At 44.8% G+C, this 23,956-nt stretch overlaps 1 protein-coding gene across 1 annotated transcript; it reads left to right on the top strand.

Annotated features, from left to right (window-relative positions):
- The first annotated feature begins 1,380 nt into the window (after nt 1–1,380).
- Nucleotides 1,381–23,697, top strand: LOC118790156 (piggyBac transposable element-derived protein 5-like). Its single transcript, XM_036547000.1, has 7 exons — nt 1,381–2,003; nt 9,503–9,930; nt 13,846–13,980; nt 16,545–16,725; nt 17,762–17,959; nt 21,256–21,361; nt 23,420–23,697. The coding sequence occupies exons 1-7, from the start codon at nt 1,688–1,690 to the stop codon at nt 23,613–23,615; spliced, it is 1,560 nt and encodes a 519-aa protein (XP_036402893.1). The 5' UTR covers nt 1,381–1,687; the 3' UTR covers nt 23,616–23,697.
- Nucleotides 23,698–23,956: the final 259 nt, after the last annotated feature.

Here is a 23,956-nt window from a genome sequence, read left to right on the forward strand (position 1 = left end):
GTCCGTTCATATCACCCTGTTATTTTCGAGCCGAGCGAATTGAATTTTGGAACCAATGACTTCAAAGCCTCCCTCACAGGTTGTGAAATGAATGACCCAGATTTATATAAAAAACAAGAGATTTATTAAGCAAAATGAGAGCAATGGATTACAGAACAGTTCAGATCAATACAAAGATATCTCACAGGGGGCATTAGACTAATCAAGAAAAAACAACTACGACCTAATAATAAAATTTGAGTCGTATCATCTGGTTTGGGAGTGAATAATTTTTTCATTGCCTCAACTGTTTTTTTTTTTTTTTTTTTTTTGATCAATCACCCTTTCCATCTTTCTGACTGTTCAAGATAATTCTAGATATGTTATATTTTATTCAGGAACATTTCCATTAATGTATTCTACCAAGATATAATACAACTAACCAATTATCACAACTGACTAATAAAGTTTCCCCCGGCAGAGTCTAGGGGCTTGATGTCAGTATGTACAGAATTTTTGGAGACAACTTTTTAGTTCATTTAATGTTAGCGAAACACTTTTTTTTGGTTGTTAAGTAGAGCACCATGGCCCTTTAATTACTGTATTTGGACGGTGCTTTACATGCTCTTAGCAATTTATCAGCTTAATTAGCCGGGTAGCTATCTGATTTATTTGTGTAACCTACATCCCTTTGTGGCGGTTACCACATATCTGGCAAGAAATACCATTTTTTATCTATTGACATGCAGAGGATTAGACCAAACCCTTATCATCAAATACTTAAAATTGCAATTTTCAGGCATCACATCCATAGATACGATGGAGAATGATTTTCTGCGCATGCAGTATATACATTATCGTATACCACGCTGTACATGTGACTAATTTGGTGGTAGTTTGCTGTCAGTTTAGTGAGGAAAGAGTGTGCAAGCATTAGTTTGCGAAATCTCAACGGATACAGGATTTAAATCTATTTACATTTATTAACGTAGCATACGCTCTTATCCAGCGCGACCTACATTAAGTATTTACTTAAAGGGGATTTGAATCTATTGCGCTATCACTGTCAAAAGTGAAAGTGCATTCATGTCCGTGTGATTCTTTCACGATAAAAAATGTTGATGCTTTGTGTACGTTTCTGTACTGAAAATTACACGCACTTCTTACGGAAGGAAATGGTGCGTTTATTTACAGGAAATATGGTGAGACGACTGTTGTCTTAACTATAAGCATTGCCATGGCACAACAGGATTTAAAAAAATATATATTGCATTTATACATAGCTAGCTATATATATTTGACGTTCATTCCAGTCATCCACGCTATTGGTCAGGAGCAGTACGTGGCTAGGTCAGCTGATCGGTAAGGAGGCCGGAGATTTATAGAGTCTTCTATCGTGCGAACAGCTCGCCCATTCCGGATGTGGCGCTGCGTGACAGAAACCGATCATTTTGTTCCCTTTGGTTGCTCGGGGGAAATTCAGGACCCCTTGGAAAGGACAGTTCCACTGTCTCATGCGCCGGCTCGATGAGGGTCTTCCTTAGTGATATTTCTCAAGCGGGCGTCTGAGGCTCGTTAGGTTGTAAGGTTGCCTGCAAGAGTGGGTTGGCTAAGGTGTGTAGTTTCATTTTTTTCCCCTGTGGGCGATCGCATTTGGGCGTTGAATCTTGACCGGTTTAGTAGGTTATATCGCCACCGTTAACGAGAGATGGCGGAGTGCGGGAGGAAGGCTCTGTCGCTCCTGGAGGCTGCCCGCTCCCGCTACGAGAGCTTGCAAATATCGGACGATGTTTTCGGGGAATCTGGGGACGACAGCAGCGAGAACCCCTTCTACAGCACTTCGGGCGACTCAAACTCGGATAACTACGCATCGGAGAGCAACGGGGACGAGATAAGGGGCGCCGAGATTGAGAGCGGCGCATCCGGAGCTCCCCCCGGCTCGGGCTCGAACACTCAAGCGGGCGAAGAGGGCTGGAGCGACGCCCTCCGAGACATCACGGTGCCTCCGTACACGGAACCTTGTGGTGAGTCCCTTAAAGAATACATTGGCTTGCCTTGGTTTATATGGATACGAAAGACCCGGGGACATAAATAATTAGTAACATGTTACTCACAGTGTAATGCCTTCTGTTCTACAGTGCCAGCATTTTTTGCATGCAAAAGAAAACAAGTTATTTTTCTTGGTTGTTAATTATTTAATGATATAAACTTGTATTATTTTTAGTGCGAGAGCTTACGACAAAGGGACTGAGCTCAAGGTTGCGACTCAGCATAGTCATAGTGTGTTAAATTTAAACGCCTGTATATACTCATGGATAAAGTTTGAGTGTGTGGACCAACGCCGTGCATGCATGTGTTTGCGTGCGCTCACGCGCGCGTATAAAAAGAAAGTGGAAAAAGTGACCGTTATGTGTGGTTGTAGTGTGTGCAAAGTAACGTGCGTTTCCTCAGGCAACCAGCAGGGTGCAAGAAGTTGCAATGATGTATTGTGAGAGACTAGTGCATTGCTACTTACAGATATTGGATTGTCTAGAGTCTGGGGAATGGGAATATGCCTCTCAGAGCATTCACAAAATATCATACCACTGAAAATTTAAAGAGATTCGCCTGTGCAAAAATAGGCACTCATTTCATTCTTGCCACATCCAGATGATCCTCCAGTATCTCTGTCACCCATGGCACCAGAGACAAGTATGCTTAGAACCTTATCCAGTCTATAGGAATTCCACTCTGTGTGAAGTAGACCTGTTATTTACAACCAAATCCATTCTAAAACTGTGACGTAAGGAGGTCTTTCCTTCCGGAAGACCACGTCAAACATACAGGCACGCTTATGAAAAGCACTGTAATGCCAGTAATTTTTTTGATTGATTCACAGGATTAAGTAAGGGTTGCATAACAGGCTTAAGCCTCTTGATGTTGTGACATATAAAGCAGTAAAGATCATGCATCACACTCTACACTGGAGCATGCCCAGTTACAACACTCCTCTTTAGACTAGAGCGTGCTCAGTAGTGACATCCCTCTCTGAGCTGGAGCGTATTCAATAATGACACCCGTCTCTAAACCAAGTGTGTTTGGTAATGACATCCCTGTCTAAACCCGTGCATTCTCAGTGATGACATCCCTTTCACTGCACTGGCACACGCTCAGTAATGACTGTACCATAAAGGATTATGAGCTGGGAAACTGTGGTGAATATGATTGGCCGATGAGAGGGAGGTCACAGCTTTGCTCCCGTCATGTATTGGAGTTGGCAGAATGTTATACCTATGCTGCAAGTACTTCTCACATGTGTGTCATGGCCCAGGAGACAGGCTGCTTGTTGGTTCTTTGAATGCATTAAACATCCAAGACATCCTTATGCACCCATTAGACCACCCTGTAGAAGAGTGATCATAATTAGTAAATGTTGAATTTGCATGCAGGTGGGTACACATAAATGCACACATCTCCATACACACATACAAACATAGATACATATAGATACACATATACACGGACACACACATGCATACATAAACAGATGCATGTATACATGCAAACACACACACACTCATGCACTCGTGCACACACCCACAGGCAGATTCGCTCACATACCCGTGCATGCACACATTCACAAGAACACACATGGTCACACATGCTTATATCTATACAAGCACTTACACTCACTAACACAAGCACACATTTGCACAGACAGGTGCCCTGGATTGGTGAGCCTCGGTGGAGTGGGCTGGGATATACCAGCAATGGGTTATTGTGTTTGTCGCTCCTGTTCCTGTCCTCCACTGGATGGTAAAAACAAACCTCAGAGGTTTGCAAGTGCAGTTACAGAGGCTTGGATTTAGATGGCCTGTGCTGTCTCTCAGATCAGTGCCAGTTGGATGCTCTTATAGTCTGTATGTGGATGACAGCCTCATCAGCAGCCTTCATACGGGCATGGAGTGGGAGCACAAAAGCGAGAGAGAGAGAGAAAGCGAGAGAGAGAGAAGGAGAGAGCACAACTCAAGAGACAGACGGGGACAGGAAGAGAGAGGTCCAAAAAACTGCCGGAGTGAAACACGTCCTTGTTCCCATAACATTCCCACAATGTTTCTGTAACATTATGCCTACATTAGTGCTGTCCGCACGCAATCCTGCTATGCATGACCTGTGTTCATCTTCAGGATAGATATTTACTCAATGTCAGGCGGAAGCACATTTGACTCAGTCTGCACTGCTTACAAAGGGCATTTTATTTCCACTTTGGATCAATGTCAAGGCTTCTTAACAATGCTCTGTTTGTTTGGACGTAACTCCCACCAGGTGTAGAGCGTACCAAGCAGACATGAGCACAGTGTACGCTCAGTTTCAAGGTGATAGCAGCACATTGTGCACCAAACGCGTGTATCATTTGGTTCATGATAAACAGCCACGTAGCTGATGGACTAATTTTTTGTGCATACAGGAAATTAAAATTGACACAAGAAACAGTAATGCTTGTTGTTTTATTACTGAGATAGTGGGTGCATGTATTTCCTGATCTGAAATGTTTTTGCATTTAATAGCAGGTTGTTTGAAGCCATGATTGCAGTTACGCTGACAAATTATACTGCACTTTGCACAGTGACTCATCGTGAAGATATCCAAACTATATGGAATGTGGTCGATCGATGAAATTATTGATTGATCCAATGGTCTATTTATTGAGAACCCAAACGTGAAAACTACAGCAAAGTGTAGAATGCCAGAATGCCCCTACGCCTCAGTCACAACTCTAGCATTACTCTTGCATTACTTGTATGTAAGCCAGAGGTCTGTCTTCCAGGGCTTGGATTTCAGTCCTGACATAGTGCTTTGCTCCTGACATGGTGCTTAATTTTGAATCAGTAGTGATGGAGTGAATTTTTGTCCACCCCAGGGTTGTCTCAGGGTTTCTCTAATCACATGGGTATTTGTATATGGCCATCTATCATTCTGTTGCGTGTAATACCTGATGTCTCTTATCAAAGTAGAGCAGGGGCACACTGTACTTATGGAGCCAAACGCAGGTGTATCTGAACTCCGGCTCTAATCAGCACCGCGGGGGTCCCGCACAGCTGGGGCAGCTGGAGCGGCAGGTAAACGCTGTTAGCGTCGCGTTTACCGCGATCTAGACCGCTATACATCGCGAGGGAAAAACCGTGCCATCTGCCCGTGCCTTTCTCTGTGGCCATGGCAGCTGGTGTTCTAAGCTGGCGTTCTCTGGCCTGAATCCATTCTGAGTGGTTTCAGAGCCTAACGTTTTCACGGTGTTGAGGAGAAAGAGGTCTCCTACACTGTGACAGTGCTGTTTGCTGTTTCATTAGAGGTGGCGGAGGGGTCAGCTGGAGTCCTGCCCGTGGCTGGCGTGGATAGCAGCAGGAGTTGCAGGGACTCATTATAGGCTCTTTTAGGAAGAGCACAAGTTTGTCTAACAGCGGCAGCTCCCAGGGAGCGAGCCAGCATTACTCACTCTTAATTAATGCAGCCACAGGGCATTGCCCTACACTTTTATTTTCTACTGTTGTTCAACATGCATGTGTGGGGCCAAAGGGGCCTCCAGCCCCAAGTCACCCTGAGGAAAAGTCAGAGAAGTAAGACAGCTTTGCAAGAAGAGCCTTTGGGTGGTACATATGTTCACATGAAAAGCCAATCCTGAAGGTACTAAATTTGGCAGGCAGAGGAGAGAGACTTCAGAGGTATATTGCCGAGGACTGATTATGCTGATAGCTAATGAATACAGCCCCTCAATTAGAGTGTAGGCAAGAGAAGAACGACATTATACATATTATAATACATGTACTGATTTGTAGACAGTAGGTCTGCTTTCCCTGTTTGATGCAGCAGTATGATGTAGACTGCTTTTTTACACTGTGAGAAATCCATCAGGACCATTGTTTACCCCCCCAACCCAACCCCCCCACCTAAGGGAAGGAACTGAGGAAGTGAATTAGAGGCTTTGATCATCTCAGCATGCCTTTAATTGCAGCCCAGATAGTCTCCTGACAGTTTTTTTTTTTATTCTGGTTAAGAACGCTACCACGGGTTACCGGTCGAACACCAGCTGCTGCAACCTGTTTAAAGACAAACAGTGACATAGACCACATGACGCAGACTAACGCTTGCTGTGTTTGGCACTCCTCCATCTGTGGACGTCCCCAGACACAGAGGAGACGCTGCAAACGCTAAAGTGAAGGCTGAAAGGCATGACGGTGACGTCATTGGTCATAGCAGTCATGCATGAAGATTACGAGTGATGCTACTGTAATAAAAAAAAAAAACCACTTCAGCTAAATAATGCATTGCGTTTATGTAGTGCCTTTCAAAGATGTCAGCGTGCATTAGAGGACACTTCGACCACCAGTAGCGTGTAGCACCACAGGGTGGCGTGGCCTCTGTAAAATGTATGAGGAGTGTGTCTAAGCATGTTTGATGGATACTCTCATAGGCTGCATTTGGCCTGTAATCTGTCCTTGTAAAGAAACCACAGTTAAGTAACCTCAGAGGTACACAATGTAATGTAAATCTTAGAGGTGTGCTGAGGTGGAGTTTGAATAGATTGTTTGGTGTTTTTTTCCACCTTTGAAAGACCATTTGACTGAAGTCATCCTTTGGGCTGCAGTGAGGCTCCAGGTGGGTTCTGTCTGGAACCCTGCAGGCTTTTAAAGCCGCTTGTATGAATGCTGCCCTAGCTGCCCAAACTGAAGAATAACCTTCTGCCCTTCGGCTTCCACTGTTGCTGTAGGTTGCCAGGGTATGAGATCCGCCTCCCACCTGAAGATAGAGGGTTCAATGGTGACATAACTCGCCATCTCAGGTGTGTGCGACAGATTCGGTGTGCTCATACAGTCCACATTTATCATTAAAACCTTTCTTGAACTGACCCTGTGGTGGGTTTACTGTGAGGTGGTCTTTTCTAACAGGGCTAATGAGCATAGCGTCTGCTGTGATGGCCTTGCAGCATCCATTCCCACTGGCTTTAACGCCTTCAGACCCCGGTTTCCCAGCCCTAATCTTCTCGCCTCCGCTTTAGATGAGACATTACAACTTTCCTACCAAACTAATTGCTTTCGGCGCCTGCGATTCCTCAGCAGTATGCCTCCTACAAATTGCAGGAACTTCTCTTGTTAGTGTCAGTAATGAGCTAAATAATGTAATTGGGTGCGAAAGGTGCAGTTATCTGTGTCCTCTCTGATTGCTGTTGCTGTTATCATGCCAGCTTCTGCGTCTAAAGTTTAAGTAAAGACATCTACTTGTTTTGCATCCGCATGCTTGTGTTAAGAGGATGCGAGACAGCTCATTTTGTCACCTGTGGCATAGGTATTGTGTTGGACACGGTACAGTTGTGTTGATCAATTCAAAGATATGTCTGTAGGAACAGGATGCTTTTTCCTAGGAACTTGTAAAACTTGACTGCCTCCTTCCATGGAATACATTGTGACAGAGCGGCAGGTTTAGTTAGAGCTTCATTCTGCCAACAGGCAAGATGTGCAGTAAGAGCTGACTGGGATGAAAGCTGAGCATGCTGGGAGTTTGGCCGATGGAAATAACCTATCTATAAAACAAGCCTGTTTAAATCATCGCTTCATTCATGAGGATGAAAAGTTGTTTTTTTTTTCCCCCAAACAATGAGGTTGCTTTAGCAACCGTGGGAGGGATACACGCTCACAAAAACATGAATCATTAAAGCCTGCAGATGCGGGCATTGCTCTTTGGTGGAGAGAAGAGGAAAGCTTTGTCAAAGCTGGTGCTGTGTTCCCTTTCTGTTTGTATCGGACAGCCAGTGTGTGTTCTCCCGAAGCCCGGGAGGAATTCACGTCGTATGGCTCCTGTCATGTCGCGGGTCCTCACAGACCGCAGCTCCGGGGTTCCTCTGTGACCTCAGGCTCCCAGCATGACAAATACACAGATCAGACGCAGATAACCACCCTCTCAGCCCTCCCCGTCCCGCTCCACTCCCTCCACAAACGCAGCCTTTCAGACAGACACGACAGGGGGGCCTGTTTGTCGGTGGCGGAGGTGGCGGTCGAGATGAGTCAAGGAACAATCCCTTTTAAGGATCCCAGCATCAGTCTAGTGTGAAAATAAAATGCATGAAATGAGGGACTAAATATAACTAAATATGAGGGACTATATATGTTTCAGCATCATACTAAACTGATGTACTTCTTTGTGAGTGGAGATTGCAGAAGTGATTCGTTACATAGAGGGTGCTGTGACATTTTATGAATGAGCGAAATGAATTATATTATGAGTGAAAGATTTTCATTAGAGTTGAGATCCACTACAGTTGCTTGGCCAACAGGTCACATTTTATGAGCTGGATTATGTCACTGTTAATGGAGGGAGAGTATGATGACCATATCTGTGCTGGCTGTGAAATTGCAGCACATAAACCCTGAAATGAATGGTCATGCATAAACAAGCCAGTGATATATCAAACCCTGGTAAATTCTGTGAACTAATATTATGAATTGAAGTAATGCAAGTAATATTATTAAATGCATTTGCACATAGATTTTTCATTGTAGTTTAGTTTGGAAAATTGGGAATGATTAGGATTGCTTTGAAATGCATTTTAATAAAGGTCAGTTACTCACTTGTTTATAGTATATAGGCTAAAAATAGAGATGTGTAGATAAAAAGTATTTAGCAGTTACGTTCATAAAAAGTTCCATTCAGTTTGAATAATGATCAGGCTACATTATTAACCTTTTGGCTAACTGCCCTCTTCAGTGAAATGGTGTAACCATGTCAGCATCTTTTATATATCTAACTCTGAAACATCATCATGGCTGTATGAAGTAATTCAAGAAGAAATGCTACACAGTGCTGATTAAACACCTTTTCACTGATGCAGGCATTGTGCCATTTCTGTCTTTTGTTTTGAGTCCAGATTCTTTTTGAATTCCGAAATGCATGCCGTAGTTCATGGCTCATTTGCTAGTGCAGTTTCTCTTGCTCCTCTAGCTCCTGTGAGATTTAGAATTCCATCCAGGAAGTGGGGTGGGGTGAACATTCTCAGTCAAATGCCCGGGAGAGGAGGTGCCTGAATGAGCCACGCCCACCTGCTCTGCTGTGTGTCCGCATGATATTGGCCTCTCGGGCTGCATCCACTTGCAGGCAGCAGATAGTGTGGATAGTGTGGGATTTAACACAGCAGTAAACATAACTCCAAATTTTCCATCCAGACACTGAACAAAATCCAATTTGTGTGACATTCGTGTGAGCCATTGGGATAGGGGCTGATTTTGGCTGTGTATTGGGCAGCTGACTTTCCAGACAATAAGGTCACATTATTGGATTTAGCAGCCAAAATCTGCCCAAGCAAGAGATGATAAGTACCAGCCTGTCGGAGGAGTGGTCAAGTTCTATACAGTATGTAATACTAACCATACCCCCCTCTACAATGAAATCATATTGTATAAACTAATCAATTGGTAGGTACTTGTGCCCTCATATTGGGCAGCTGATTTTGAAGCAGGCAGATCCCTGTAGTGTGATCCGCATGTCTCTGTGGCAGGTCCCACGCAGCGGATGCCGGCCACCGCCACTGCCATGGACTTCTTCCAGCTCTTCGTGCCAGACAACGCCATCCAGAACATGGTGACCCAGACCAACATGTACGCCAAGAAGTACCAGGAGCGCTTTGGGAGCGATGAGGGCTGGCACCCGGTGACGGCAGCTGAGATGAAGGCCTTCCTGGGCTTCATGACCTCCACCAGTGTGCAGCGCTGCGAGTCTGTGCTCAGCATCTGGAGCGGCGGCTTCTTCAGCAATAAGAGCATCGCGCCCAAGATGAGCCAGGCCCGCTTCGAGAGGATCCTCAAGTACTTCCACATCGTGGCCTTCCGCTCCAGCCAGGGCAGCCAGGGCCTCTACAAGATCCAGCCCTTCCTGGACTCCCTGCAACAGGCCTTCTCCTGCAGCTTCCGCCCCTCCCAGACCCAGGTCAGCCCCCCCCCTCCCCCATGCACTCAGTCTGGGAAATCGCCTTCCTGGAAGGCCTCCAAGTGTTGCAATATGAAAACAGTTTCATCATTGTTTGCCCATTGTTCGCCTGTATGCGCCAAATCAAGTTGGAGTTTTGTGGGTGGCTTCTGCATCCCAGCACTAATCTTGGATTAGTTTCCTGGATCCAAAACTAAAACAAGCTAAAATGGAAACTTCCATCCTCTTTCACAAATTAGATTTCATAAACAAAACCTGCAAACAATTGTTGTCACATTGCTGTGTCAACTGTTAACATTTTTAATTTTTTGTTTTTAATTTGGTTGAATTGACATTTGGTTTTAAAGAAACTGTCATTTTGTGGTAAGGTATTCCCATATCTTTGTGAAGAGCCATGTGCAGTTGTGTATGTGAGGTGCCAGCCAGGTGTAGGTGTTGTTAACATATGGGCCAGGTGCTGGTTTTTGTAAGGGGTAAGCCAGGTGTAGTGGTCAGCCTCTGATATGTCTCACATGGACTTCTGGAGTTTGTATTCTTGCTCTCACTTTTTGCACTCAAATGAGTCACTTGGCAGACGTGCTTAATCAGAGTGACACAGCAAACGTGCCAAGGTGTCTGCAATGAGGCCACATGCAGAAAACAGTGGAGCACGTCCCAACATGTGACGGTACAGTGCACAGGGCTATAGAAAAATCAACAAGTGCAATAATATCCTAGACTTACATAAAGGAAAAGAAAGACTGAAGTCCTCCTGCTTACCTGGGCATTGTCTGAAACAGGTTTATGCTTGTGGTGGGTGTGGTGAATGCCCACAGTTACTCAGATGAGGCAACAATTTCCCAATATACCATTCAGTGCAAGCCATCTGAGAGCATAAATGCAGGCTGAAGGGAGGAAACACAGATATTGTTTTTAATGGTCAGATTCGAAGGGTGTGCGATAGCGACATCCTCCTGAGACCCTGGGTGACTCAGCTGGAGATTGCGTTCACTCCAAGTCCGACAGCTCAGAGTCAGGTTCAATCTAAGCAGTGTCAATGGCTGACAGTTACCGTAGTGATGGAGCTGGGGTAGGGTTTGTTGCATTTGCTAGGGTTTGTCACACCACTGTGGCACGCTGTAAGGCCTCATGAGGTGCAAGGCCCGTGGGTGACATTAGTCAAGGTGTACCTATCCTCCAGCTGTGTGTGTGTGCTCTGGGACCCCAATCCAGAATTGACCTCCAAATTGGTCTCTACCTCAGAACCTGGTGCAGTTCAAATTGGTCTCTACCTCAGAACCTGGTGCAGTTCAAATTGGTTTCTACCTCAGAACCTGGTGCAGTTCAAATTGATCTCTACCTCAGAACCTGGTGCAGTCCAAACTGAACCAGCAAGCCTGCTGCATGTTGCCACTGTGGACGATGAGTGCTGTTTACATGCAACCTCCTTTGAAAACCTGTCCTGCCAGGTCAGTTTGCAACAGGATCAAGTCTTATGTACGTAATTGCGTAATATAATTAGTTTCTATAGGGTACTGTAGGTTTCATTTTTTCCAGAGGTATTTTAGTATCATATACAGAGCTTTCAATTTTAAATCTAAATATTCCTCAACCATTTCCAGAGCTTTCTTTTTTAACAGGGATCAGACAGGAAGGTAAAGTAAGCTCCGTTGACATTTGAAGATGCAGTCAATACTTGGTTCAGTATTGTAGCCCGTGCTCCCTGTACTCACTATACAGTAGGATATTTGTAAGGCTGGAACTTTTTGAAGGCAGCGTTTGGTGAGGATGGATCACTGGCACATATAATTAGCTACACTGCCAATCATTGGTTCAGCTCTATTGCCTGACTGCCGCCATGGCAACATGCCATCTTGGACCCATAAATCATTGGCAAACTGCAGGCTTTTATTACAAACGTGAGAGATAACTGATAAGGTTATAGGTGGCCTGCTGAAGGTTATGACAATAAGGACATATTCCTTGTATTTTTCAAGATGATGATACTATTTCAGATGTTTGTTATAAGCAACAATTAGTCGTACTAGTGTGCTAGTCTCTGATTGAACAGATGTCCAATATTAAGTCAACACAATAGTGTCTGATTGGGCTATTGTATAACATTAACAAATGTTTTTATTGTAAGGCAAGAGGCATATTCAGTGATGATTAAATGAGGGACCGATTCGGTTGCATTGCGATTTGGTCCTGTAGATACCAGTCGTATAGGAACCGGTGCCAATATGGTTTCGGTACCCAACCCTAATCAGAGACTGGTGCACTGATTCCCCTTACTCTAACATTGCATATTTCACCAATCAGACTAGTGTGTTGGATCATCTGACTCATTGTTGGCCGTAACAAGCCTGTGTTTTGCTCTAAAAAGAGGTCATACTTAAAAATACGCTCTTGCGTCTGTTATATTTGACAGAACACTTAGAACATTGAGATTTGACCCTTACTTTATCATAAAAGCTTGCAGTTTTGCAACAATACCCTAGAGCCAAGACCACTTGCACACAAGACGTCATACTGGAGTGGCCACAGCTGGACAGCACCATTGCCAGTCCAATGATATGCATTTGTCAGCGGGCTGGATCTTGGTGAGGTCAGAGCCTGAGGAGGGGAATTATGGTGAATATGCCATCACAGAGCAAGTGGAAGGGGCCCTGTTAACTCAGGAGCGTGTCTGCTTTGATGCTGATAGGTGTTCCCCACCAGGAGGCTTATTAAAAGACTAGTGATCCATGCTATTGCTCTCTCTCCAGCGGTGTGTCCCGCACTCACTGGTAGAATGTTCTAGGCATCTTTGCTTCTAGTCAATCTGTGAGAGGCGAGTGTAAGTGTAAACCAGCCCTGGCTGTGTGGCTCAGTGACGTGTCCAGCTCCAGATTTTCTGCTAATGTGGATGATTTCCCCTCAGCACAGCTGTTGCGTTAATTCATTTTGCGAAACGTCCTCTCTCATGGTTAATCAGTGTCTGGGGAGCTTTTACCTCTTGATGGTGACCTGAGTTTACTTACTGCGTACCCTACAGATCTTGCGCTTACTGTAAAGTGAACAGCATGGTTGCCACTTTGCACGGTAGCCCTGCATGGAGATGAACCTATTGTTCAGCCATTACTCTTAGTAAAGAGCAACACGTCCCCCAGATCCTGCTGCTCTAAACTCCCACTTATCTCCTCTAATGCATCAGCTGTCAAGCGATAGTCACTCCTGGGACACCCAAGCGTAATGGAACAGATGGACTCGGCTCTCAGGGACAGTCGGTGTGGTGATTTCTTTTCCTTGAGTAAATGAATGGCTTGTAAATTGGTGGGAAACACATCTGGTCCCTGTAGGCCACAAAAGGCAAATAGGGAAGCGGCATTAGACTGCTAATTTCCCCATGAGGCTTCCTAGTCTGAACCGGCTAATCGATCGCAGCTAGGTGAATGCCATTGTTAAAAAATCTGTGAGGATTAAAATTCAGTGTGGAACATTCATTTGATCGATGTTACTTTTGTCGTCCATGTGGGTACAGCAGATAGGATGTCATGGACTTCAACGGTGTCAATTTACATTCCTTTATTCACCTGTAAATTATTTCATCTACCTGGGTTTATGCCCCAATGCATTTTGTCAAAAAGCCACAAAGACTTTTAAAAGTCTAGCGCCAGGATGAAATGAAGTGGGTAATTCTGTGGGTAGTATGGTCTGCTCAGTGAGTACCTGAAACAACGGCACAGGTGTGTGCTGATTGAGTACCTGAATGAAGAGCACAGGTGTGTCCTGATTGAGCACCTGCTCCTGTCCCTTCTCGAGGGTGGATAGAGAGAGTGTCCTCCTCTCCATGACAACGGAATGCAGCAGAGAGCCTGTAGAGCTCATGAATGTGAGTCATGCAGGTACTGTAGTGGTACTGAGGCTATTAAAGTGCCTCTCTCCCCCCTGCAGGTTCTCCACGAGCCCCTGATTGACGAGGACCCGGTCTTCATCACCACATGCACGGAACGCGAGCTGAGGAAGAGGAAGAAGAGGAAGTTCAGCCTGTGGGTGCGGCAGTGTACGGCCACCGGCTTCATCTGCCAGGTGAGCGAGTGACGACTGCACCTCACACCTCACAATCCCGGGCGTTTTTCGCGGATTGTTACACCTACGCTATACCTCCCTCCAACTCCAGCCATTCTCCTGAGCTGCTTTAGGGGAAGCTGTCGCTTCTGCACCTATGAAATCCCATTATCAGCCTGGAGCTGGTGGAATGGCAGCACTCACATCAGGGTGACAGAGCAGGGAGAGGAATCAAGCACTAATAATGAGATTCCTGGACTCTGCTGCTTTTCAGTGGAGAGGAGGAGAGGCATGCATAAGACAGAGCCGGGCATTAGTGGAAGGAGGAAAGGCCAAGGAGATAGGGAGCAAGTGTGAGAGAAGAGAGAGAGAGAAAGAGGGGGAATGAGAGAGAAAGGAAGAGTGAGGGAAAGGCGAGAGAGAGGCAAAGAATGAGTATCAATATAACGAAATTGAAACAGGGCTGCATTTCATTTTGAAATGTGAAAAATATACCCAAATCCAACAGAATTCTTTCCCTAAAGCAATCAATATCTGCCCCACTTTCAGTATTCTACCAGATAATCAATACCTTTGACTCGTCTTAGGAGAAGAGGTAGAATGTTGCATACTGGCAGCACAGTGTATTGCTGCCATACACAGTAAGTGAACCAATATTGAAATGTAATACTTTTCTTCTTCTTGTAGTTATGACAATCATATCTTTTTTGTTTCACACATACATACCAGCACGTGTATGTAGTTGTATCTTAATTACTGTTTAGCTATTATTACAATTAGAAATGTAAATTGTGCAGGTTTGTTGTTCATTGTTACATTGTTGCTTGTAACATTTTTTAACTGCTTTGGCAATATGATTATGTTTACAATTTTCATGGCAGTTAAGCACATGTAATTAATTGAACTGAGGGAAAGAGCGAGTGAGAGAGGATGTAGGAAAAAGAAAGGGAATGAGGAAAGAGGGAGTGAGAGAGGGGAGAAAGAGGAAGTGAGAGAGGGGGGGAGTGAGGATGAGAGGAAGGGCGCAGCTTTGAAACCACGATGCAGACAATAAGTCTACACCCAATCTCACAGCCACTCTTACCACCACCATGCAGCACTTAGAGTCCACTTAGACAGTAAATCTACACCCATCTACAGAACATTTGGCACAAAGCAGTTCACTGCAATTAAAATCATATACAGACATCATGTATAGTGTGATCACGTGCAGTTATATTGATACACATCACAAGTTATAGGTAGTTCAGGTGACATTTAAACCACAAAGACTTTCTGCTTCAGATCATATCAGACACTCTTTTTCGGGAGGTATTTAGGAATTAGATATTTAGGGTGGCAGTGTGGCATAGTTGTAAGGCACAGGGCTTGTAACCTGAAGGTTGCTGCTCCAAGTCCCTGCTGGGGCACTGCTGCTATATTCCTGGGAAAGATACAGAACCCAGAATTAGCTTAGTAAATATCCAACTGTGTAAATGGATAACATGTAAAAACCCTAAATTGTACCCTAAATGTAAAAATGTACCCTAACTTGTAACATGCTGAGTGCATTACGGACGGAGCACTTCACAGACTGACCTCTATTACAGACTGTCCTGACTGTAATAGATAGAAAGTCTGCCTTCATCCCACTGTCACAGTCACAGTGCTAGGAAGAGGGTTCTACCAGCCTGCTATATTCTCTGTTAGCAGTGACTTGTGCAAAAATTGTGCCATCAGAGATGAAAATAAAATTATATTTTAATAGAGAACTAATGAAATCAAATTTGGGTGATGGCCAAAAGCGAAGAGTCTTGCCCACTTAGCATAATTGTGTTCAGCGTCCGGGGAGGGGGGGGGGGGGGGGGCGGGGGGGTGCACTCAACATGTAGCCTGCCTGGTAATTTCTTCATGGTGGTCAGACAAGTAATGCGTTGTGATTATTAATTCATACTCTTAATCCCAGCCAGGGGCTGCTTGACTGAATAACGTTTCACAAAATACATTTAATTCTGCTGGCGCCTTTCACTTGGGGGACCAATAATTTAAAAGGTCTAACTGTGGAGATAAAACTCATTTGAGACTGCATGTATGACAGTACAATATGAGTAGAACATAATGTATTATAGTATGTGTGATTGTATGACTGTGATTCGGTGCAGAGGTGGAGAACTTACATGTATTTACATATACTTACATGTATTTTTTTCCACCTATACACTGAATCAGCTGGTTTCACTAATTAGTTCTCCCTCTGGCTGAAGAGATTTTGAAATTTTAGAGAGCGATTAGATCAAACTATGTATGACTGAATACATATTTGTACAAATGACTAAAAATAGTCATAAATTCCCATCTGAATTCCAGAAATTACCTAAACTTTAAATCAAACTATACTTTGATGCAATATACCGTAATGAATACAGTTATCTCATAAGCCCTAACCCCAAACCTTAAATTAGGGTTCTAATTCTCCCATACATTTATGGAGAGTCTGGTCATTTTCAGTACTTATTTGTAGTGTGCATTGTATTTAAAAGCATCAATTTCTGTTTGATTCGAGGTTAATAGAGAGCTTATTAATCATTTGTAATTTCCCGTCTCAGGTGTACGTGCACCTGAAGGAGGCTCTGGGTCCAGACGGGCTCGACAAGCTGAAGAACCGTCCGCAGCTCCACAGCCTGGTGGCCAGGCAGCTCTGCCAGAACCTGGTGGGTCAGAACGCCATCGTCTTCACCGGGCCCAGCATCACCAGCCTCGCCCTGTTCCAGGAGTTTGAGAAGCAGGGTGCGTGATACACCTCCCCCGCCTCCCCAAGACAAAATACACTCACACTTAAACCCCCTCACATAACCCGACACACAGGTACACATAATTTCCTCCCCACTCCCCCACCCAGCAGTTTGTACCTAGCCTGTGATGACACTGTCCAACTGGTGGAGAAGACAAAGAGGGTGAATTCCATTTGCATGTTAAAGCTGAAACGCAGCTGAAACCATGTCTTTCGCTTGCTCCCCTTTCATGTCTGCCTCCCAGGTGGATCACAGAGGGGATTAAGCAGGAAGCGCAGAGAGAGATCTGCATTTATCTTCCAGAGATGATTTATGCACTGGCTGCCGGGCACCACATTTAATTAAGGGAGAATAAAGTGGGGAGAAGACAGACACAAGCTCCTTACCCCTGCAGCGCTGGGTGACTGTACCGAGATGGGAATCTTTTTGTAATTAGGGTATACGTTGTGGCCAGCACCCATGCAACCAGCCAGCCACACTCCCTTCCCCTGCAGTGGACGTGAGGCGTTGTGTCCGCTAAGAGCGAGCTCTGTGTGTCCTCAGGGTGTGTTTTTCATGTGCAGCAGCGCTACTCCTCTCACTTCACTATCAGATCTTAATCAGGGTGAGCTGTAGCACAGCAAGGTGCTGTTCCCTTATCCGCCACCTGTCGCCATCGCAACAACACAGAGCAAAGACAAGCAGCCTAAAAAAAATACGCACACGTTCATGTGTGTCCTGTCCAAGCATGTATGCATTACAAACACGTCTACACAGAAAGGAATCACACAGTGTGGAACTTTATATCTGCAGTCACACATGAACTCTTCAGATAAAGGCGTATTGTGTTCTCTGAGCCCTGAATGTGAAGTTCTCTCGCTTTCTCTCTCTCTCTCTCCCTCTCTCTCTCTCTCTCTCTCTGTCACTCTCTCTCTCTCTCTCTCTCTTTCTCTCTGTCACTCTCTCTTTGTCACTCTTTCTCTCTTTGTCTCTGTCTCTTTCTTGCTTTCTCTCTCTCTCTCTCTCTCTCTCTCTCTCTCTCTCTCTCTCAGAGATCTACTGTTGCGGGCTCCTGAGCACCAGGAAGAGTGACTGCACAGGCCTCCCCCAGTGCATGCTGGCCAACCCCGAGGCGCCCCAGCGCCGGGGTCAATCACGTGTCATGATGAGGGGCAACATGTCTCTGATCAGCTGGTACAACAAGGGCAACTTCTGCTTCCTCACCAACGCCTACTCTCCCAGCATGCAAGGTGAATAACACATTATTACCCGATGTCAGTTTGCTGGTCAGCAGAAACTCACCCAAGCACATTGGCATCAGTGGGGTTGAAGCTGAACAGTTTGTCATACCTATTTTGAACCTCTGACCCTCTGGTATACAGTCCAGCATGCTATGTCATTTTCAAGCTGATATACACATTACTCTTTTCACATTTGACAAGTGGTTCATAGAGCTGTATTTACAAAGAATGTCCTTTACCCTAAAAATTCACCTAGTCAGGAAACAAACCTATGGCTACTGGTGGGTTCAGAATGCAGAGCTGTGAATATTCCAGAACCTCTAATTATTCACCACAGGATAAGTCCCCTAGAATACCACTGTGTGTAAATCAGGACGTCCTGCTTTCTTTTCACTTTGAAATACTAACTGAATGCACCACTGGTCAGATCCAAACCCAGTGTAGTTGCAAGCTAACAGATGAAAATCCAGCTCAGATTATTGTGACTCACATCTCTGACAAACATAGCTCACAAACACATTCATTAGTAGAAATGTTAGCAGAATTGATTTAGTGCTACAAAAATTAAATTTTCTGGTGTGTACACGTATTATTATTGGGCCACTTGGGAGTAGCTTCTAATTAGATAGCTGTATCCTCAGATATCCTGGATCTTCAATGTTTCTAGTATTGTTTACGATTTCAAACAGAAGTGCTCACAGACCATAGACGTCACATTTATAGCTCTCAAATTTTCACTTGACAAGGTCTATATATCCCTTTTACCAATTTGAAAGAGACTTGTAAAAAAAAAAAAAAAACACAATTTTCTAACTATCAGAAGGTAACATGTCATATTTACCCACCACAGCAGTCCTTGAGCTGAATGTTCCAGACATCAATAGCTTATAAATTAGCTGAAAGCCATGTGGACACCCACAGCCCAAGGACATGACTGACAGCAGACACCATCTGTTATGGTACTGACCAATACACATAGAGGAGATGTACCAAAAGAATCAGATAATTTATTAAAATAAGAGAGAACAGAACCAGCCTTGGGCACAGCAACAGCTAAACCAGCTGCCAAAAAGTGTCTCCCTAGCATCAGCCACACACATTGTTTTAAAGCCTGTCCATTATACAGGTGAGGCTCGCTAACTGTGATGGTTACCCACACACAGGCAATTACAATGGACACATGACAGTTAAATTAGATAATTAACCAGATTGCACTGAACCTAACTAAATTAGATAAGTTATTGGCAAATTGGTGAAGTGATGATTGACACAATTATCCCATTAACTTGTATCCAATACAAGTTAGTACAAGACATTAACAAACATTAACAGCTTGGTGGAGACAAGTGAAGGCTTACTTTACAACAACATGTTCCTTTTCCGCCGCACATACACTGGGAAACCCTGACACGGCACTAAATGAACTTTACATAATGAAGGAATTACATTGTTAGTTAATGAGGGAGAAGTTCTTCCATGCTGTGTAGCAAGTTTTCTCACTTTAGAGGCCATTTGTTGCAAAAATAGCCGCACTAGCTGTTATATTAGTACAAATCCTATGGTGAAGGGAATGGAATAATGTGATGGGATGTAGATATATGGACTTATAAGACCATGCCAAATGAAGGCAGGTATAAGATGGTAGATCTGTGATTGGGCCACACAGCTGCCTATAGAAACTGCAGTATAGGTTTACTGTTTGATGTGCTGTAACCTTCTTCTGTCCAAACTTACGTGTTTGTCGATCGCATATGTAAGGCAATGAACTGGTGTGTGTAGGGTTAAAACCCGCTTTCAGATTTCGGATTTGTGTTTAATGTTTATCAGCACTGTTAGCGTTAGGGTTCTGACTTTCCTTTTCCTGAGAGACCATCGTTTCTGTCGTTTCCATGGTTTTATGGGTTTTTTTTTTTTCTTGAGCTGCTCTTGTTCCGTCACAAGTTAACGCACTGGAACAGCACAGCGTGTTCCAAATGTGCTCTCAAATAGCACGTTTCCCCTCCGTTCTCAGATATGTACGTGTGCCACATGCATTACGGACTCACTCACTCACACTTCCCTCACTCACTGGTACTGGGATGCAGACAAGCTTCCCTTTCTGACCTGATAAATTTGAAACAGTTCTGAAGGACACCCCTCTAGTCAAGGCCATTTGTCTTTCGTTACTTAGAAATTTATGTGCTGCAGTATGCATAGCTGTTCTTAGGGAGTGGAGCTGTGATGTCACCGGAAAGGTGAAGTTCTGGAATCACGCACATCAAACAGTTCAAAGTCAGCATCATGCCAGTATTAATATACTCCACCATGTAATATGGAAGGCTTACTTTCCAGTCCTTAGGAGTCAAAGTTGCTTTTAGCTGCAGGTTTTGATGAACAGTGGTCAGGCTTCTTGGGATGATGAAGTGTCACAGGAGAGGACAGATTTCACAGGACCCATGGAAGCTGAGTCTGTTCAGACAGACCCGCAGAGGTGTGTCAAGATTTCCTAATGACACAGAGAAGCGTTATGGGGGAGGTCATTCAAAACCCTGTGAGCTCAGGGGTAACACTCCATCAGTTTTTTAAACAGCTACATTAGGGAAAATCTTGGATTGGTTCCTGAAATAATGCTAATAAGGTAATCCCTTTATTGAAATATATTTTTCTATTTTTGGCATTGAAATTCATAATCCTCTACAGGTGTTGCGACAGGCATTGGGGGTTGTAGCCTGATTAAGGGCTTAGCCACACGCCCTGACTGAGAATCCACAGATGTGTGAACACTCTCCTTCACATAAGGATGAAAGGGTCCGGCGTTATAAAGCCCTGAGTGCTTTGTCCATGCAGGAGTTGCCATCTACAAATAAGGAAATGGACGGACATGATTGTTTAGATACTGTGATGGATGATGGCATTTTAGGATCTATTTATGGGTCACTCAGTTCAACAGAGCATTAACAGAGCAATAACATGCAGTAGAAAGTACCAGTATCACAAGACAGGAAATTGAGTGCCATACATATTCTCCAGCCAACTGCTCATAGTCTTGATTGTATAGCAAAATCCTCCCCTCTTCCATAACTCAAATTCTGTTTTATTCGGATCCAAGCGGGTGGATTAATTAATTTCCCGCTGAATCGCTTAATTTTTCTGGAACAGCTACAAAGGAGTGAGACACATGTAATGAGGTTAGCGCAGAGACTCCAAACAAAGAACTGTGGGTGTTTCTGCTGATTTCGTGGAACCCGCTGCTCCTGGCGTAGCCGTTTTTCCCCCCGCCGGAGGACCGGGCCGCGCGTGACGCCGCTGTGCATCTCGTTTCCCAGGGGTGATCATTAAGAGGAAGAGCGGCGAGATTCCGTGCCCGCTTGCTGTGGAGGCCTTCGCCGCCCACCTCAGCTACATCTGCAAGTACGACGACAAGTACAGCAGGTGAGTGCCGTGGATCACCTGCCTGAGGCCAGCACACAGCAAACCTGCCCTTCCTCTGTGAACATCAGGGGTTGCCAGCTTCTATGATGTCATTGATCACATGACATATTGATGGGGGGGGGGGGGGGGCATGAAGGCAGAAGAGTCTATTTTGAAATGGCAGGTTCTGTCCAACAGACCTGCATGAGAGAGGGTCATTCTGCAGGCCAGAATGCGGTTTGTTGTCTTGTTACGCAACGTCAGGGTCACGTTGCAGTCAATGGCAACATGCTTATCAGTGATAGTTAAAGCTGAAGTTGTCACGATGATGATCGAGATGAAAACAGTTGGTGCTGTTTATGTCTCATACCTACAAACACAATGACTGATAGGTGTCAATCATCAAGTCAAGCACCAGGTCCATAGTCATAGAGAGTGTAGCTGGCACCTTGTGGCATTGCAGGTGGTGTCAGTGTGGCTCTCCCGGTCTCAGGTTTGACTGTGCTGATTGATTATGAACTACTTAAGCGCATCATTCCCCGCAGAGTTCAGCGGCTCTCTCACTCATCATAATCCACCCCCCCTCCCCCCACCCCAAGGAAGCAAGGAATGCCTCCCCCTGACACTGCGTCCGCTCTTGCTCATTAGCATGTAGATGAGCCACAGTTAATTAAGGACTGCAGAGAGTGACATTCTGATAGAGCTTACTGGAAGAATGATCTCTGAATGACAGGCACAGTCACTCCACAGCCCCATGGCATGGTAGAGAGATATGGGGGGTCATAAGTGTATGCATTAAGTAGTCATACACCCTCCACACACACACACACACACACACACACACTGTCCTCACGTTTATGCTTTCCTTCTTTTTGGGAGTAGTTTATTCATTTTCCATGCTACGCTATGAATTTATGAGGCAAAGTGAATTCCATAAATTAATAACAACAATATCAGAGCCTTGCCACTGTGTAGCATTTCTTCAAGTATGCATGTAAAGTAACAGAGCCCTTAGAGAATAGCTTGCAGAATAAAACAAAAGGCGAAAAGAATATTGTTTAACTTTAAAGACTGCAAATGCGTTAGAGAAAGTGCTGCTTCTCAGAGACGTTTTTACTCCACTCAGATTTGCGGTTTACTGTGCGACGCACCAGGGTGTCGGACCACGGGGAGTTTCTGCATGGATGACGGAGGCGGCACACCGTACTTACTGTGTCTCTTGTGAAAATGTCCAGAGATGGCACAGAAAATTGAGCTCCCAAACAGAGAATAGCATCAGCTATTTGGCTACTCGGGAACAATGTCACAGGCAACAGCTTATAGTAATTCAGCCCCTGGGTGTCAAGTGAGGCCTTTCATTGCGGAAGCTGAGCTCAGGTGATGGCGGCGATTAGGGAATGGGGAGCACTGCATTACCCCTCCCTCTGGATGTTTCCCCTCTCGTGGTAGAGAACAGCCTTTTAACACTGTGTGTTAGGAAAGCTTCACATTTATCCCCAAAATAAGCTTTTGTTTTCTCCACGTTCATGCTGGACTAATTCTATGACATGGAAAGGGTGATTAACTCTTGGAATATCAAGGGATTAAAGTCACCATTAAGGACTGGGATTAGTTCACTTTCACCAGAAGTAGACCTGTATATTTTTTTACTGGACTATATTTTTTGACTGTAACTTTTTATTACTGTATTTGAATATCCAAATCATGAGCTCTCAATGAGCTACATTACATTACATTACATTGTTGTCATTTAGCAGATGCTCTTATCCAGAGTGATTTAGAATTTTACTAATTTATGCAGCTGGACATTTATTGAAGCAATTGTGGGTTAGGTACCTTGCTTAAGGGTACAACAGCAGTACCCCAGGGGGGAATTGAACCAGCAACCTTACGAGCCCTGCTCCTTACCACTATGCCACACTGCTGCAGCTGTTAGAAGCAGGCTACCAGTAGAATCCACCGTATGTCAGGGAGGAGCAATCACATTCCTCCAATTAGAAATCACATTCTTAGAATTGGCGATCGCATTCCTCCAATCAGCAATCACATTCTTCTAACCCCACTTTCATTTCTCCCCAGGTATTTTGTTTTCCACAAGCCAAATAAGACTTGGCAGCAGGTGTTCTGGCTGACGATCAGCATCGCCATCAACAACGCCTACATCCTCTACAAGATGTCCGACGCCTACCATGTCAAGCGCTACAGTCGGGCGCAGTTCGGGGAGAGACTGGTGAGGGAGCTGCTGGATCTGGACGACTGCTCTCCCACGCAGTGAAAGACTGGAAGACGCTCACACGTCTGCTCACAGCCACACACTCTCACTCTCCCTCCCTCACTCACACACACACACACACACACACACACACACACACACACACACTCTCACCTATGCACTTCAAACACACGCCGCCCAGGTGTGTGTGTGTGGGGCCCACCCAGTCTGCCTCACACACCCTCCCAGCACTGCCTGCTCTAACGTGGCAGGGGAAACTGGACTCCTTGCAGATGCTGAATGCGGGAATTCGTCTGGGGTTTGGTGTGTGCCCGTAAAGGCTTCTGCAAGCCGGTGTGTAATAAATGCCACTCTGTACACAGTATGTCACCTAAGCCCCAGGT

Source organism: Megalops cyprinoides, chromosome 15 (assembly GCF_013368585.1).
Source record: "Megalops cyprinoides isolate fMegCyp1 chromosome 15, fMegCyp1.pri, whole genome shotgun sequence".
Classification (NCBI taxonomy): Eukaryota; Metazoa; Chordata; class Actinopteri; order Elopiformes; family Megalopidae; genus Megalops; species Megalops cyprinoides.